At 45.0% G+C, this 18,408-nt stretch overlaps 1 protein-coding gene across 2 annotated transcripts in view; it reads left to right on the top strand.

Annotated features, from left to right (window-relative positions):
- Positions 1-3,001: 3,001 nt before the first annotated feature.
- Positions 3,002-18,408, top strand: part of MTX3 (metaxin 3) — a 32,842-nt gene continuing 17,435 nt past the window's right edge. For both annotated transcript variants that reach the window (XM_083152354.1, XM_083152346.1), the window contains exons 1-3: positions 3,002-3,132; positions 9,431-9,500; positions 14,830-14,906. In XM_083152354.1, coding sequence (XP_083008480.1) covers positions 3,064-3,132; positions 9,431-9,500; positions 14,830-14,906 — 216 coding nt within the window. In that variant the 5' untranslated portion in view covers positions 3,002-3,063. The remainder of the gene's footprint in view (positions 3,133-9,430; positions 9,501-14,829; positions 14,907-18,408) is intronic.

Below are 18,408 nucleotides of genomic sequence, written 5' to 3'. Positions count from 1 at the left end.
AGTTGGTCCTAGACCACCAACCCAGGGCACCCCTGCATGTGTCCCGAGGCACCCCAGGAAGCCACGGTACACAGTTTGGGAACCACTGTACTAAGCAATAATAACACAATTAAACGTGCAATGGATAAACAATAACATACCACCTACAGGCCTAGATAGGATGCAGCTACATTTCACACCATCACTGTAGTAATGGATGGTACGCAGCAGACAGTAGATTCCTCATAGCTGAATGTTCACAATGAAGCAGAGAGGTGGAATTTTAATTTTCAAGTTTTTATTTACAGTGAATTACACATCCCGGCATGGCCAGGCTGCCATGTCAAGCTGGGACTTGGAGGACCAAAAGTACAAGCTTGCCCTTGTACCTGCACTTCAGTACCTACTGCAGTAATTTTTTTCCCTACAAATTATTAAAATGAACCCTTTGGGCTACTACTGGTCAGGGCACCGGGCAAGCCTGAAATAAAGGATTAAAAGTAAACATTTGTTATGTATTCATAATCAGCAAGGCCTGGTGTTAGGGTAAGCTGCCATGTGGTTCTGTAAACTCAAGCAGACCCTCCCAGACACTTCTGACTGGCAACCCATGTTAAGTAGTGTTCATTCTAGCGCCCGCTATCTTTGAAAATCCATGCAGTTCCTCTTCCCTGCCTGGGGTGTCACTGTCTGCTGTAGTGCTTCTAGCACAGTGTGGTCTGTATATCAGCACTGATATGCAAACCAGACCTGTGCTAGAAACACCACAGCAGACTGCGACACCCCAGGCAGGGAAGAGGTACTGCATGGATTTTCAAAGATAGCGGGCGCTAGAATGAACACTATTAAGACTTGGGGGTACACTTAGTAAGATGGGAGTTCTATTGAAGATGGGATATTTTCCATAGCAACCAATTAAAAGTAGAATCTGTAGAAATTACAGACATTGTTGTTGCTGCTGTGTTCAAAACAAACAGGGTTTATGGATTCCAGCATGTGTGAACTATAATGTCAGAAAGTGAGATGCTGAACATGAACATTTTGCAGGAAAATACTAAAGATAATTCTGGGAGAGTACAAAACCTCACACTACATTTACCTAAGTAGCGTTTCCCGAACCACTATTACAGGTAGGTGCGCTTATATCTGGAATACTGGGACAGGGGTACTAAGAGAGAGAACAATGCATTAAACTGCATAAACAGTGACTTTACATGTAATTTAATATTTGGTTGCATACTATATATTTCACACACACGTTCCCTGGTGCTTTCCACAGTCCACACCAGGATAACATTTACACCAGGATAACATTTACATGATAGACAGCACTCATGATATAAACACCAGGACCACAAGGTAAGTTACAGATAGTTATTTACAGTGTGACCACTCTGCATGGCTGTGTAAGAAGGGTCACCAAAGGAGAAGATACACAAGAGAGAACGTTTGTCAACTAGACAGGGACTGTATATTATACACCTGCCCCATTTACATAACACAATACACACCTGCCTATAGAACACATATGCCTGACCGGTCAATTTTACCCATAATACTATACTGACTTGTCCATAACACCACTCACTTACTCCATCCTGTCTACATAACTATATACACACCTGCCCTTTACCCATAATCATATACACCTGCCCCACCCTGTCCTTATAATGCTATACACACCTTCCCCTGTCCATATAACACTATATACCTGCCCTGTCCTATGTGCAATGTTCCCTCTAATTTTTTAAAGGCTGTGTGCGGCAAATGATTTTGGCTGTGCAACTTTGGAAGGAAAGTTAAATTTTTTGTGTGTCATATATATATATATATATATATAACTGGAAAATGACGTTCAGCATTTGTGTTAACTTTACTTCAAAATGATATTAAACATTTAAACATTCAAAACACAGCACACAATGTAGTAAATGGGTGAAACACACATTAATTGAGTCCACAACTGCAAAAAGGGACCACTGCTGCTTTGTGCGCTCTGTTGTAATGTCTGTGCGCACAGCTTAGAGGGAACACTGCCTATGTGCCTAGAATGCTATACAAATCTGCCCCATCCCCTACACCAGTGGTAGCCAACCCTAGCCCTCGAGAGCTACCAACAGTTCACATTTTCCAGATAACCTACTGTAGCTGCTGCACTCATTACACATTTTAAAAGATACACAGATGGAGCTAATGAGCTCACTTGTGTTTCTGTGAGGAGACCTGCAAAACATGCACTGTTGGTAGCTCTCGAGGACTAGGGTTGGCTACCCCAGCCCTACACTATACACACCGTCCCCTGTCCCATCATGCTACACACCGGCCCCATCCCCATAACACTATTACTCACCGTCCCCTGTTCCATAATGCTACACACCTGCCCCATCCCCACAACAGTATACACACCGTCCCGTGTCCCATCATGTTACACACCTGCCCCACCCCCATAAGAATATACACACACCTGCCCCATCCCCGTAACACTATACACACCGGACCCTGTCCCATAATGCTACATACCTGCCCCACCCCCATAACACTATACACACCTGCCCCATCCCCATAACACTATACACACCGGCCCCATCCCCATAACACTATACACACCGGCCCCATCCCCATAACACTATACACACCGGCCCCATCCCCATAACACTATACACACCGGCCCCATCCCCATAACACTATACACACCATCCCCTGTCCCATCATGCAACACACTGGCCCCATAACACTATACACACCGTCCCCTGTCCCATAATGCTACACACCTTCCCCATCCCCTTATAACCCTACACCTGCCAGAGACAACACTGCCAGAGATGCACCCCAGGACGGAGGGGACCGGCGGAGAGCTCCCCCCGCTGGTGGCCGTGTGACCGCACGGCAGGAGGGCCCTGTGGTGACCAGCGCGGCGCCCCCGCAGGTCACAGACAGGACACGGGGTGGTCTCGGATTGCGGGATGCAGCACGCTCCGGCAATGAGCTCAGGCCCCGCCTCTAGGGGGCGGCACCGGTGAGTCCCCGGCAGGAAGTTCCCGGCTGTCAGACAGCTGGCCCGCAGCATCAGGGATTCCCACCGTGATGGAGCTCAGGTTCTGGGGCGGAGATTGGGGGCTGCCCTCCGTGCACCCCGAGTGCCTGGTCGTGCTGGTAAGAGAGGCTGCAGCGCATGGTGTGTTCTGCCAGTGTACACTGACAGCATAGCCCTGCGCATAACCCTGCATCCGCTGCACAGACACTGCAACACCTGCATCCCTTGCACAGAGGCAGAGCACTGCAGCACCCCGGCTGCCATATTCCCCATGTAGTGTGCTGCTTCTGCTGTAGAATATAATCATCTACACAAAGTGAAAGTGATGTGATGAAGGTCACACTTTGCTGGTAGTAACTGGGGGTATCCGGTGGATAGGTCAACAGTCAATAAGTCGACCTGTATTGGTAGACATATGGAAAAGGTCAACATTGACAAAAAAACATGTCATAGTAACATAGTAAGTGAGGTTGAAAAAAGACGTTAGTCCATCGAGTTTAACCTATTTGACTTGTAACTACTGATTTGAGTATGTCAATAGTTCGATATCAATTTTCCATGATTTTTTATTAAAACCGACTTGTTCTTACTTAACAATCCAAGTGGGGCAGAGTTAGATCAAATGTTCCCAAACGTTATGCTTTTCATTTATGAATACCCCCTCACCTTAATTTGAAATTTCCACAGTACTTACGAATGGAGTGGAAGCAAGCGGTATGTGTGTACCTATATTAAGGAGTAGTGTGCGGTCAGAAAAAGTGTTGGCTTTTTAACTGTCGACCTTCCCAATATCGTGATAATGGCCCTGTCAACCTTTTCAGTGTGCCGAATTAAGGCTTGTTGACCATCAGTGGTCCTCCGAATGAATGTTGACCTTTCTGTGGTAGATCTAGTGACTGTATGCAATCAGAAATCTGTCCGCTGGCTGTGTACTGTCTCCGGGTTCCCGCTAACGCCTGTAGGATAAATGCTGCTGCTGCTTACTCCACCCGTGGCAGCACGGAGCAGATGAACGCTGTTGTCTAAGCGCTGTGTGGGTAGCTCGCATGGGATTGCTAGTTGGGTAAAAGGAGGAGATGCTGATAACGCTGCAGGTGGAATGCAACGTGGTTAGTCTGCAAGGCAACGGGAGATGTCTTGCTCTTCCACCATTACCAATATTATTTTCAAGTGGCTGTTGACCTGGACATTGTCAAGCTAATATTTCACAACCGTAACTGTGATGAATCTCTAGGGAAGCGGTTCCCAACCGTCCTCATGTGGCAGTGCCCTAGACTCTCTGCAGTTTCTTCAAAGCATCTATATGCCAAAAGTTTTACACTAATAATAATAATATTATCATCCTTTATTTATATGGCTCTATAAGGGATCTGCAGTGCCCAATTATAGACTACATAAACAAATAAACAAGATAGAGGACCAGTACAGGGTGCATACCCAAAGCTGCATCAGCAGATGACACTGACATAAATATCAGGGAGGCAGAAAGCTGCAGGATTTGGGGCCATCTAAGATGGTTTAAGTAAGAAATGAAAAAGCACAAAAAACTGTGGCAAGGCATGATGGAACTTGTAGTTTCCCAACAGCTGGAGGCCATAGTTTGGACATGCCTGCTTTATATGCTCATTAGACCATTAGCTATATGCTTTTAGACTTCTCTATCTGCCATGTATATGCCCGGGCTACATCATATACACAGGGCTCTTCTCTTCCTGGTCAAGCTCCTGCGACCAGCGATTAGAACGGGGCTGAAAACAGGAGCATGCACCCGGCGATCACCGGGGCACACTCCCATCACTGGCAATATGGTCGCCAGCGACCATATTCCCAGCAATATCAGCCACTATCACTGCCGTGTGTACCAGGCTTTAGTCTATATATCTTTACATATTTTTCCCTGTTTAATTCCATAAGGCTTTGAAACATTTATGCCCAAGTAGCTGAAAGCTGGTGGGAAGTATTTTATTAAGGGTCATTGGGGAAGGGGTGGGGGCAATGTATTTTACCAGGCATTGAATGCAACCAATCTGCAGGCGACTACGTGCAGCACTGAAAAAAAAAAAAGCATTGCAGCCATAGCAAGACCTTGGGCAAGGCAACCATCGATGGTCATGCCCCATGTCAGATACAAGAGATGACAGTGCAATGACCTAATGTAAGGATGGATTTGGAGCTTTCATTGCTGATCTAGCATCCAGATAAACAAACTTGCTGTTTAAACTTAGTGGCTAATGTATCAAAGAATGCTAAAACTCGATGATTGCTTGCGTTTTGAACTTTTAAGTAAAAAAAGCATTGTGTAGAGAACATTGCACCGGGTTTCTTTTGGCTCGCGATGTGCGCTCCCACGCATCACATACATATATATACAGTACAAAATGTAACGTGTGTGGGCACAATCAAGGTTCAGTCATCGCATCATGTCTAGTACAAATTGCCTCCTGTATAAAGGTACCCATACACGCTGCGATGCGCACTCCCGCGGGCATCACATCGCACAGTACAAAAAGTATGTGCTGCACATACTTTTTGTACTGCCCGTGCATCGCATCGCACGCTAAACGCATGCGTTGCCATGCGATACGCCCAATAACGCGTCACATTGCACGCTGCTATCACAGTGTGTATGGGGACCTTAAGGAATCACATTCGAAATGTACTTTACATATTTAAATCACTAATTGTAGTCTAGTCCAAATATTATGTAGTTCGAATAGCACAGTGTATAAAGTTCAAATTGCAAAGCACATTGTATAGCTTAAATCGCACCTAGCACACATCTCGCCGTGTGTGGGCACCAGAAGATAAATGGTGCTGATTGGGAGATTAGTTTGATCATTCGCATGTTTTATCACTTGTTGATAAATAAGGCCCTTAATTTGAAAAATGGGGCAGAGAGAGATAAAAGAATGGAGACTGGGCAGATGGGTGGTGGGAGTGAGAGAAGAAAGAGAGAATGGGTCACCATAGGGCAGTGGTCAGGGAACTCGGTCCTCATTACCCCATGCAGTCCATGTTTTCCAGGTCTCCTCACAGAATCACAAGTGAAATAATTAACTCCACCTGCGGACCTTATAATATATGTCTGTGAGTAATTAGTACACCTGTGCACCTGCTGGGTTACCAGCAAAACATGCACTGTGTGGGGTAATGAGGACCCAGTTCCCTGACCACTGCCATAGGGGGAGCTAGGTGAGGGTAACATGAGTAAAGCTGGGATAAGACCAAGAGATAAGGGGTAAAATATGCCACTACTGCTAGCGACTCTGCAAAAGATGGCTACCTAATATTAGCATGTCATTATGAGCGTGAGGAAACAAACGGTGACAATAAAGCCTTTCTGGGAAGACCTGAGATGATAAGTGTTTAGTCGTCCTACATACTCTACATACACATTATGCTGCTGCTCCGTAGGTGCAGTAGATTTACTAGATTGCATTTGGACCTTTTCCTTCCATGTTGTGTGTTGGGCCTATGAAGCAGTAGTGTAATGAGACTACATACGGTTTTAATTACACTGTAAAAGTCATTGGTAACGCAGCTAGTGGAAATGCTGTTGGCATGTTTGCAATTTGCTTTGGTAACGGGACTTTGGGGTTTGCTTAGTGCTGGATGTTGATACAAGCTCACAGAGTGATGTGTGATGGAGGCCAGGCTTGTGCATGGACTGTGCATGAGTCGCCATTTGTAATAAATGCCAGGAAAGCTCCCATTTCTTATATACTGCACACTAAGGACATCTCCCGTGGTGGCTCCAGTGTCTAGTAAACCTGATACCCCCAATGTCCTAGACAGATGCAGACGGTTCCTGGAAACGCATGACTGGGTTCTGGCAGCTTGTCTGACCCACTATTCCATTGCACTGTTCTTTTGCGGCTTATGATTCTTTCCCTGAATACTAGGTACAGTTGTAGAGAAATCAGACTTGATTATGATATTACTTGTTTCTCTATGCCAGTGGTTCTCAAACGCAGCCCTCAGGACTCCACACAGTTCACGTTTTATAGGTCACCTGACAGACGCACTCTGTCTGACACATATGAATCGTTCCACAGGTGGAGCTAATTATTTCACTTTTCATTCTGTGAGGAGACCTGCAAAACATGCACTGTGTGGGGTCCTAAGGACCAAGTTTGAGAACCTGTGCTTTATGCCTAACCAGTCTCTTAGAACAATTAAATGTCCTCTAATTAGGTGTGTGTTCTGTTGGATTAGTGCAAATTAATGTTAATGAGCAGTGGCCTGTAGAGTATCTTGTTATTAGTTTTCTCCCTTACCCGTTGTCAGAAAACGTGGCTTACCTATAACTATACCTGTCTGATGTCAACATGAATGTCGACAACCGACTTTAGGGTTAGCATGCTGTTAGTGTTGACATCCTAAATGTCGACTTTTTTGTACCACACCCTTAGAGAACCACTGTTGTAGAATTTAGACTACAATTTAATCTTTGTAGCCTGCAGGTCTGTTCCAGTAATATTTCTACAACAATTTTCCTGCTTGTAAAGTTCTGTTTCTTATGTCAATGTGACTAGTTGAAACCTGAAGTTCTTCATTTATGTGGACTTAAATCCAGTTTAGTTCTTTGTGCAGCTAGCAGCAATGTTCTTACAGTAGTCTATAATTAACGTGTGTTTATGATCAGAGGCGCTGGCGTGTCGGCTGTAGATTATTCCGCAGTACAGGCAGTACAGTATGACTTTGGTCCTAGGAATGACATTGAACACTTCCTGACTGCTCCGTTGTGCTTTGTTGAGTTTATGTTCCTCTAATCACAGTCTAGAGGTTGTCTGAGTTGAACTTTGAAGTAGCACGTATATTTATTATTATTATTATTATTTATTTATAGTTTATTATATAGCGCAGCATATTCCGTTGCGCTTTACAACTGGAAACAACAGTGATTAAACAAACTGGGTAGATACAAACCGACATTGAGGTAGGAGGCAGGGACGTGCGGTGAGGTAAATGGCTGAGGAGTCCCTGGCAAGTACCAGAGCTAGATTTGCACACAATACATGAGCCATGGGGTATATTCCGGCATTCTACACGGGATGCAGTTAAAATCCCGGCGTTCAGAATCCCGACCGCCGAAATGCCGACACATTCTCCCTCCTGGGGTGTCCACGACACCCCTGGAGGGAGAATAAATTAGTGTGCCGAGCGTAGCGAGGCACCGAGCCCGCAAGGGGGGGGCGATCCACGTCCCCCCCTTGTCGGCATTTCGGCTGTCGGGATTCCGGCGTCGGGATTCTGAACGCCGGGATCCCGATCGCCGGGATTCAATACTGAATCCTTCTACACATATGCAGCAGTATACACTGCTGGAGATTCGCTAAGTTTTGATAAGAGATGTGTAGAAAGGTAGCCAGGTGAGGCACTGCCTCACCTGCCATAGACTTTTCACTCCAGAGTTTTGACTATAAAAATCATTAGAATAATAAAAATAAGATCTTTAAAATATATTCTTTGTATTTTTGACATACTTTATAAAATCAAAACTCCGGTGTATAGGTTAGTATGACAGGAAAGGCTGTGCCTCACCTGCTTCACCCCACCGCACGCCACTGGTAGGAGGGCCCTGCTCGCAAGCTTACGATCTCTATTTGTTTTGTTGTGACTTATTTGTGCAGTTTTTATAACATCATTTTATTTGTATTATGAGGCTAAATATTTGTGTGTGTATAGATTATATTTCTCGAAGAACTGTTGGCATAGTAATTTATGGGTATTTTTTTACCTCCGAGCACTGGGGGCTTCTCCCCCCCCCCCCCCCCCCCCCAACATCCTATCTGTGCGGAGTTTGTATGCTCTCCTGGTGTTTGCATGGGTTTCCTCCTGGGGTGCTCTGGTTTCCTCACATAATCCAAAAACTAAGTGGTTGGTTAACTGGATTCTGATGTCTTGATGAAGTGATGTTTGTGAAAGGCAAGTTAAATGCATATGGGACATTGGGTTGACCACTAAAGGTAGACAGCACTGTGCCCACCCCCAGCCCCCCCCCCCCCGGCGCACTGCCCCGGCCGCAGTGCGGTGTGTAGCCCATAGGCTACAGTGGGCTACCGCCATCTGAGAACGTCGGTAGCCCAGGGACCCCAAGTGATGCTGCCTGATGCTGATACATCAGGCAGCTTTGCATCCCCATAGTAACCTATGGGGGAGGTGGCTGGTGGCGGTGCAGGAGGGATCGCAGCATTCCTGCTGCGGTCCCTCCTGATAAATTCAGGGGATAATATTTGTGGCTGATCCCCAAACGAGTCTTTTTGGGGATTCAGTCACTAATATTAAATGAAGAATGGACCCCTATATGGTTTTAGCTAATAATGTTTGGAAAATATGTGTGCTTATTATGTGTAATACAAATTTGTAACATTGCCGTGATTTCTTACCTTTCTATCATGTTTGTGTTTTTTCTAGACATATGCAAGATTTGCTGGTGCTCCGCTGAAACTAAATCCTGTGGATTATACCTGGGCATGTCATCGTGGTATGTCTTACCTCCAGTATGGGGATGGTTTCTAAGGGCCCAATACATTAGGACGAGGTACTGTATGTGAAGCTCGGCAAGTGAAAAGGCAGCTCTCCGGTGCAAGGGTCACATGCGATATATCATGTGCAGTCCTTTTGCATATGATATGTTGCATAGCATCCCAGCTGAGGCTGCCAGATCCGACAAATCTTTAGTGCGACCACTGATCCGATGTGTACTGGACCTCAAATTGGAAAGAAATCTGAGAACTTATCGGTTCAATGCGTCGAGATCGGGTCAAAAATAGGCCTTTACAGTACTTCAAATAAGATATTTCTATAACTTAGCTCAGCAGTGTATCAAATGCTGGCAGCAGGGTGGTGGTCAGTGACGAAGGCAGATTTGCAGCAAATACGTTTCACTAAAAAGGAATTATTTTGCTATTTGGTTAAGTCATTGTAGGTAAGGGATTGTATTATTTTAGCTTCCAAATGGTGGCTTGTTAATGTTTTGGTAGCCCTATAGTGAATCTAAAAAGATTTGGCCACCATATTGCGCCTCTCCTTCAGCTGAGGCTTGGATAACAACTAGACATTGGGTGTACTGGATGTTCCATCTATAGTGTCATTAAATACTAGAAAATGACAACACATTACGTCTCACATAAAACAAGTGCCACTGAAGTTAAAAAGTAGAACCCATGTACAGGTAATACTCCGAAATATGAGGCATATAGTCTCCTGCTGTGTGAGACCTACATAATGTCTACCTATATTAGAGGTTCCTCCCCATGTTTTAATCATAGATCGATAGATAGGCCCTTATTCCAATTCACTCACAAAGGCAAATTCCTTCTCAAATTGACAAAACCATGTGCACTGCAGGTGGGGCAGATGTAATGTGCAGAGAAATTTAGATTTGGGTGGGGTTTGACTTCAAGGTGAGATCTATATTGCAGTGTAAAAATAAAGCAGTCTGTATTTACCCTGCACAGAAACAAAATAACTCACCCAAATCTAATTCTCTTTACACAAATTTGCCCCCTCCCCCCCCCCTGCAGTGCACATGTTTTTTTTCCATTTGAGAAGGAATTTGCCTTTGCGAGTGAACTAGAATAAGGGCCATAGTACTTTTCCATCCACAGCTGCTGGTGTTTCCACCAGAATGTACTGTATGTGTACTGTATGTGATCTGTTACTTATCCAGAGGTCCTCTGTGACAATATAATATGCAGGTAAAAATGCTTCCTTTTGGGGCTCAGCGGCTCATAGCGCGTTTCGCTGCCTGCTATAGGCTGCTTCTTCAGATCCTTTTATAGTGATTGGCTCTTGTAGCTCCAAAATGGAAAGTAAAGCTACATACAGTAGCTCCTAACCACGGGTTACTTTGTATGATGCCCAGGGATGTGTAAGTGTAGCCACGTACTTTTATTATGATTACACGTAAACACTATAAGGAGTTGGGACTGAACCAGAACTTTTTGATGGCAACCCTACAACAATAGTTTTACGCAGGTAGGTTGTATGGGTCATAGGGTCAACAGCACAAAGGTTGACATGCAGTGGATAGACCACTATAGGTCGACATGCATCAAGGTCGACATGGGCAAGGTCGACAGTCAAAAGGTAGACATGGGTTTTTCACTTTTTTTGTCCCGAATGTCGTCATCGTGGACACGGACACCGGAACGTAGCACCGCTGTAAAAAAATGGCACATCAAAGTGCCAAATCGTATGTGAGCCCTCCCGGGGAGCTGCCAGGGAAATCGGGTACAACTTGTCCTTAGACCAAGTTGGCCTTCAGTATTTTGACTACTGTATATATCAATAAAACTTTGCTTTTATATATTACATTGAAAGTATTACCCTTTGTTTTTTTATAGTTTTCATTTTTAAATCTACAAAATAATTTGGGTGCTATTGTGCCTGGCATCTGTGCCATTCATATGCTCACCTTTACCCATAGAAAGTATACTTTATTAAGCATTTCCATCCTTCACTGAATGCACCTGGCAATGAGGCAGAAAATGAGTTCATACAAAGTAATCAAAAACCCATAAAAATAAGTTTTATAAAGCTTGGATTTCGGTTCTAGGTTATGTAGTGAAGAAAGCGATTTTTTTTTTTTTTCATAGTTGGAAATGTTCTGGGAAACATTATACAGGGAGATATTACAGTAAGGCCGTCACAAAGACATGACTAACTTAGGAAGGAACGCTAAGCAATGGATTCTGAGGTGATAGGGGCTTTTAGGGAGATTATGTAACATCTTTTACTAATGAGGGGTCTGGTATTGGAACAAAGAGCATGTAGTTTGGGCCATTGAAACTGATGCAATGGACATCATCATGCCTATGCTGTATACACTGGTTAAACCACCCGAGGATTCTGCTGCCTTTATATTTAGACTAGGTGATTCATCGCGCCCTACGGGCGCTCTTCACACCGTCGTAAGGGGCTGCGCCCCCTTAATTTGTGAACGTTTGTATATGAGAAATATGGTTAGAATTGTATGAAAGATGCCCTGTATTGCAACTTAGGTGTCCGCGAATCGCGGGAGGGGGGGTCGCGGAGGGTGCCGCGAATTGCAGGAGGGGGGTCGCGGGGGGTGCCGCGAATTGCAGGAGGGGGGGTTGTGGGGGGGTGGATGCTGCGAATCGCGGGAGGGGAGGGATTGCAGAGAATCGCGGGAGGGGGGTCGCGGGGTGGGTTGCCGCAAATCGCGGGAGGGGGGTTACGGGGGCGGGGGTTGCGGCGAATCATGGTAGGGGGGTCGCGGGGGATGTGCCGTGAATCACGGGAGGGGGGGTCACGGGGTGGGGTGCCGAGAATCGCGGGGGGGTGTGTGTGTGCCGTGAATCGCGGGAGTGGGGGTTGCGGGGGGTGTGACGCGAATCGCCACAAGAAAAAATCAACACAGAAAGGTCAACACATGTAAATGTTGACATAAGTGTGGCACTTAATTGGTGTCCATGTCGACACATGAGAATGAATATGAAAACATTCAAAAAATGAAAAAAAAAAACTTCAAAAACTCATGTCAACCTTTTTCATTGTCGACCATAGCCATGTCAGTGTTTTCCATGTGCAATTTAATTCTGGAGCTGCCGCGAATCACGGGGGGTGCCGCGAATTGCGGGAGGGGGGGGTCGCGGGGTTGGGTGCCGCGAATCGCGGGAGGTCGGGGTTCACAGGGGTTCCGGTGGGGGGTTGCCGCGAATTGCGGGAGGTGGGGGGTCACGGGGGGTGCCGCGAATCGCGGGAGGGGGGTTTGCGGGGGTGTGTGACTCGAATCGCCACAAGAAAAAATCAACACAGAAAGGTCAATACATGTAAATGTTGACATAAGTGTGCCACTTCATTGGTGTCCATGTCGACACATGACAATGAATATGAAAAAATTAAAAAAATTAAAAATAAATCTTCAAAAACTCATGTCAACCTTTTTCATTGTCGACCATAGCCATGTCAGTGTTTTGCATGTGCCATTTAATCCTGGGGCTGCTGCGAATTGCAGGGGGGGGGGGTGCCGCGAATCGCGGGAGGGGGGTCGCAGGGGGGGTGCCGCCAATCGTGCAAGGGGGGGTTGCGGGGGGGTCCTTTTTGCCGCGAATCGCGGGAGGGAGGTCGCGGGTGGGGTGTTTTTTCCGCGAATCGAGGGGGGGGGGGTCAGGGGGGAGGGTTTACAGCGATTCGCGGGAGGGGGGGGGTCGCGGGGTGGTGGTTATGCCGCGAATTGCGGGAGGGGTCGTGGGGGGGTTCTTTTTGCAGCGAATCGCGGGAGGGGGGGTCGCGGGGGTGTTTTTGCTGCGAATCGCGGTAGGGGGGGTCGCGGGGGAGCGGGTATTTTTGCTGCAAATCGCGGGAGGGGGGCGCGCGGGGGGGGAGGTTTTGCCGCAAATCGCGGGAGGGGGGCGCTCACCTGGTGGCTGTGGAGTAGCAGTGCTGGGCAACATGGGAAGGCAGTGGGTGTCTGGCACTGTCTGTGGGCTCACTGGGCTGGTTCTCTGTCACATACCTCCCAACATGACCCTCTCCAGGAGGGACACAATGCTCTGTTTCTAGACTTCCCCTTAATGTATGATTGCCATCACCTGTTTTAAACAGGTTAATTTCTCAGAAAGGTGTTCAGCACAGATGAAGGCAATCACACATTAAGAGGAAAGTCCAGGAACAGAGCGTTATAGACACAGACACCCACTTTGAGTGACAGATGTAGCCAAATATATAGGAGATTAATTAATTCTTATTACAGTCATTAGTTGTGTTACCGCATAAAAAGATCTAGTTCTGATTAGAAGTGGTCTGGTTATATTCTGGTTATATACCACTTATTAGGGAAAATGTATCAAACTTTCTAGAGAGCTAAAACAGAGAAGTTGACAACAGCGACCAATTGACTTGTAGCTATCAATTATGTAGCAAGCTTAAGAAGCTGATTGGATGCTATGGGAAAATTCTCTACCTTTCCTCTCCAGAAGGTTTGATGCATCTACCAGATTGTCAGAATATGTCAGAGAACACTAATGAGCCAAATGTATTAAGCCTTAACGAGTGATAATCAGCTCCTAACTTCTGAGCTGATTGGCTGGTCACTCTACTTTTTATCACTTGTTAAGGCTTAATACATTTAGCCCAATGTGTAATATATGTGATATGTGTGATATATGTGAATTTGCATTATGCATTTCCAGGTAACATTGTGCATTAATGACTATAACATCTGGGTCTGGTTGAGGTTTGTTCCTGTCACCGATAAAGGCAGCCATTTTGTGGGCTCAACTGCATTCCATCATGTGATTACAGTGGTTTCTAAACTTTTTAAATGCATGGCACCCTAAAGTACCAGAATTGTTTTCACGGTACCGCCAGGCCAAAAGTTCCTTATTGAAATATTAAATTAAGGAAATTGTGTTTATATGTCCGGGTGAGATATGTGGTGAGAGAACGGATTTATTTCTGTTTGTCCTTGTGTCTTCTGGGAAGACACAAGCCCTAGTTTAGCCTATTACACTGACCAAGTTGAATTTGAATAATTTCTGGGCCACCAGAGGCACATGTGCAAGTGTCCCAAGGTACCCCAGGGTGCCACGGCGCACACTGTTTGGGAAGCACTGTGTTGTGTCTTAGTGAATAGACAAGCTGCTCTTGGTTCAGCCTACAAAATGGCTGTTTGCACTTCATTACACCATTTGCATCCTCCATAAATGTTTTCACATCAGTATGTATGATAGAACATTTTTGTATGACTATGATTATAGTTTGCATGGGTTTATTACCCTTTCAGCTTGTGACTTTTGAATGCTGAACACTGCTGACTATTAATGTGCTGCATTCCCACCTCACAGGGTCTGTGCCTGTACTAACATCGGATGAGGAAGTTATCACTCAGCCAGCAAATATTTTAAACTTTTTCAGGAAACAGGTAAGATGATGATACTGCAGTTTTCTTTGCCGTCTTATTGCTTTAGTGACTAACTATAATCCACACGTGTTACTATGGACAATGTATAATCAATATAAACACTTTTGTGGACCTGAATGGAGTCTTTCATTTTACCTGGCGCTCACTGCCTTTCCGATCTTAATTATTTTTTGTATATATCCTTTGGGAGGCCACAGATTTAGGAAATGTATCAAACCTTCAATAGAAATCTAGGACCAGATGCACTAAGATTCAAAATTGATCAAATAGAGAGTGACAAACAACCAACCAATAAGCTCCTAACTTCCAGTTCACAGACTGTGTTCGAAAAATGTCAGACAGGAGCTGATTGGTTATCACTCTCCATTTTCTCACTTTTGAAGCTGACTGCATCTCGTCCTTAATTGTAGAAGTTTTACATAGGTAAAAGTCCATACTTCACTACTCTCCCAGAAGTTTCAGGACACTCACAATTTCTCAGGTAGTCCCCTGCACTCCCTGAAGTGTGGATGGATCTCTCCATTCCGCTCACTTCCTGACTGGAAAAGCATCTTTTAACCCTGTCTCTTCCTCAATCTATGATTACCATTTTGCCACAACCGGTAGTGGCATCTAATGATACGAGAGCTTGGCCCTGTCTGCGGAAGTGGCCAGTTGCATCTCCTCTCTGGGCTTCTTCCAGTGAGGAGCTGCAAAATGTTGGCAAGTATGAACCAATTTAATTACAGGTATCATAGGCATATTCTATAGAACGACTAGAAGCTTATTAAATGCTATGGTTAATGTATTCACTTGTCCTCTGTAGAAGGTTTGATACATCCCTCCGATAGTTGTTATGAAGAATTATGGCTTTGATGGGCAACAGATACCCCATCCCCCCCCCCCCCCCCCCGTCCGTCCGTGCCCTCACATGCATGACTTACCTCATTCCTGCTTGTTATTTGTATTTTATAGCTTGTTTATATAAAAGTCCTGCTTATACCATGTGTTATTGCACATGTGTGTTAATTCCAGATGTTTTTACATGTTTCCCACAAAAAATCTAAATCTACCCCAAACGTATGAATTAATTACCACAGTATATGCATGAGGTATTGGCTGTGGTCCCTTCATTTTCAGTCACAATCTCTGCTCCTATAAGTTTCTGGGGGCTCGATTATGAAATGTACCAGACTCTAATCAGTGTAATTTGTCCCTGTTCGCTTTATAGCCTATGGGGTGTATTCAATCCAGGGTCACTACTGTTGGGCCAGCCCGACAGTCGTGACCCTGTCCCGTTCTCGGCCGGCTCGCCATGAAATTGGCAGGTGGGATGCAATGTCCTGTCTGCCAAACACCAAAAAGGGGGTGTGGGCACAAGATACAGCCATGGATGGTCGAGCTGTTGCCGGGAGCTCGACAATCCACGGCTGTTCTCGGTAGAACGGGCCCATTCTGTCTAGATCCCTGTTCAATGCTGTCCGGGAAGACAGCATTGAATAGGACCCCGCCGCGATTTCCCCTGTCGGGAATAGCGGCGAGAAATTGAATACCCCCCTTAATCTGCACATTTATCAGGTGAGCGATATGAAAGGGGATCCCCACTAATTACCTGCCGCTAGCACATATGTAATCAGATTACTGCAGTATAATGCCAGGAGCGAACTCTGAAGTGAAATGATTGCACAGGTGACAATACTTTTATACTTCTCAGGGATAGTTGCTATGTGGTAATATTCTACTTATTGGGGCTATTCAGGACAATGGCAAATTTGCACCACAATCTTCATTAGGCATATTTGTTTATGTCTTACACTGCATATGTCTTTGTAATGTCATCAACAATGGCCAACGTAGCCAATCAAACTGTTATATGTGGCATGAAAGGAAGTATCAAAATGCTTGTGGGTGGTATGCAGGCACTAGGACCCAGGGTGCTCTGTCTTCCAATCGGATGCACCATGTGACTGCAGTTATCTTGTATAGCTATCCTTATGGTTGCGGCTAGATCCGCTTCTGTTTTGGGATTTTTCCCATCATGCATGTGGATATCAGAGATATGGCACTGCAGTTCCCATAGAATTCTACAGGGTTGCGATGTGGCTGTATGCATCAGGCTCCAGAAAGCTAAATGTTTCTCTTGAGCTTGTACCTGATCAGCAACACCATCCATAGATGGAGTGACCTATAGAAGCCTGTGGAAATCTCCAGAGAGGGAATTAAAGGATCCCTCTCCATCGCCCTCGTCGCTTACACAAGACACTGTATGTGCAATATGACTTCTGAGTCATAAACTCAGAAGTACTCACTTTGCATTAGAAAGACCTTATCGGAAGAGCCGTCCCAAGTGTAAGTCATGGTGCACATGGCATTAACGGTAACAATCGAATGAAGTAGACTATGCGGTACACGGTACATCCCTCCCTGTTCCATTTTTATACAAATTTGTGACACTGTGCAGAGAAATATCTGATTTCCATTCCTTTTATCGAGAAGTTATTTTGGATAAATCTATGTAAATAAATGGCTTAGTTTGTCGTCTTCTTCTTTCTACTCTTTGAAAATTCTGAAGAATTGGCTTTCATTACCTAATTACCCGGAATGATGTAATCCTAAGGAAGTCCGACCAGTATTAAAGCTCTTGCAGTTAGTAGTGTTTGAAGAGTTTCTAATTCTGTGTTTTGAAATCCGTTTCCTGACTCCAGATATTTCAGCATTCCGTAAGGTAATCTGCTTGAAACAAACATCTGCGGCAAGCAGTCCCAGAAATGCCAGTCATCGGCATGACCGAAGTTTTCCAGTTACGTGTTATTAATAAAGGTTCTTTATATAAAGAGAGACTGTATATTGTGGCGGAGTGTTGTGAAATTCAACATGTGAACGATTATTATCTTTCATTTATAAAGCATTAGACTCAGTATTTCTGTACAATGGGAAAATATCATTGGGGGCCTATTGAATTAGACATCACCTTGCATTTACAGATTCGCATGCATGGTATGGAAGGTCCTGCATAGGTTTGCACGGTTCAGCTACTGTATATACTGTATAGGTAACAGAACTTCTTAATCCAGCACCGTTCCCAGATTAAATAAATGCATTCTAGATTTGCAGGTATCGCCTCTCCACTGTCCCATGTGGGTATATAGTGTAATCCTGTATAAATTCCAGATGTGGAAGTGTTGCTACTTCAGATATTTCGCATTGGAATGCTTGTGTCTTTTTACTGGGTTTGGCAGATATTTAACAAGCCAGAAGAAAGTGAGAGGATTGCTAAGCTAGCGCGGTGTTAGACTTCTGCGGCTTTCAGAAGGGAGCCAGCCGCACTGGTGGTCCTTTCATTCTAATACATTTGTGGCTAAGTACGGCTTCTCTTTCTGCTGGAGTAAAAGGCTGGATATTTTATCAGTGTGTGTGTGTGTGGTTGGGAAACCTAAACCGCTAAGTTAAGCTTAGGTAAACCGCTTTAAAATACCTAATACTTGCCTTGCAACGCAGAGCAGTTTGTGTAGCACACACAATT

Source organism: Crinia signifera, chromosome 1, assembly GCF_055691185.1.
Source record: "Crinia signifera chromosome 1, ASM5569118v1, whole genome shotgun sequence".
NCBI lineage: Eukaryota > Metazoa > Chordata > Amphibia > Anura > Myobatrachidae > Crinia > Crinia signifera.
The sequence above is the reverse complement of the archived record's forward strand: the minus strand, read 5'-3'. Positions and strand labels throughout refer to the sequence as shown.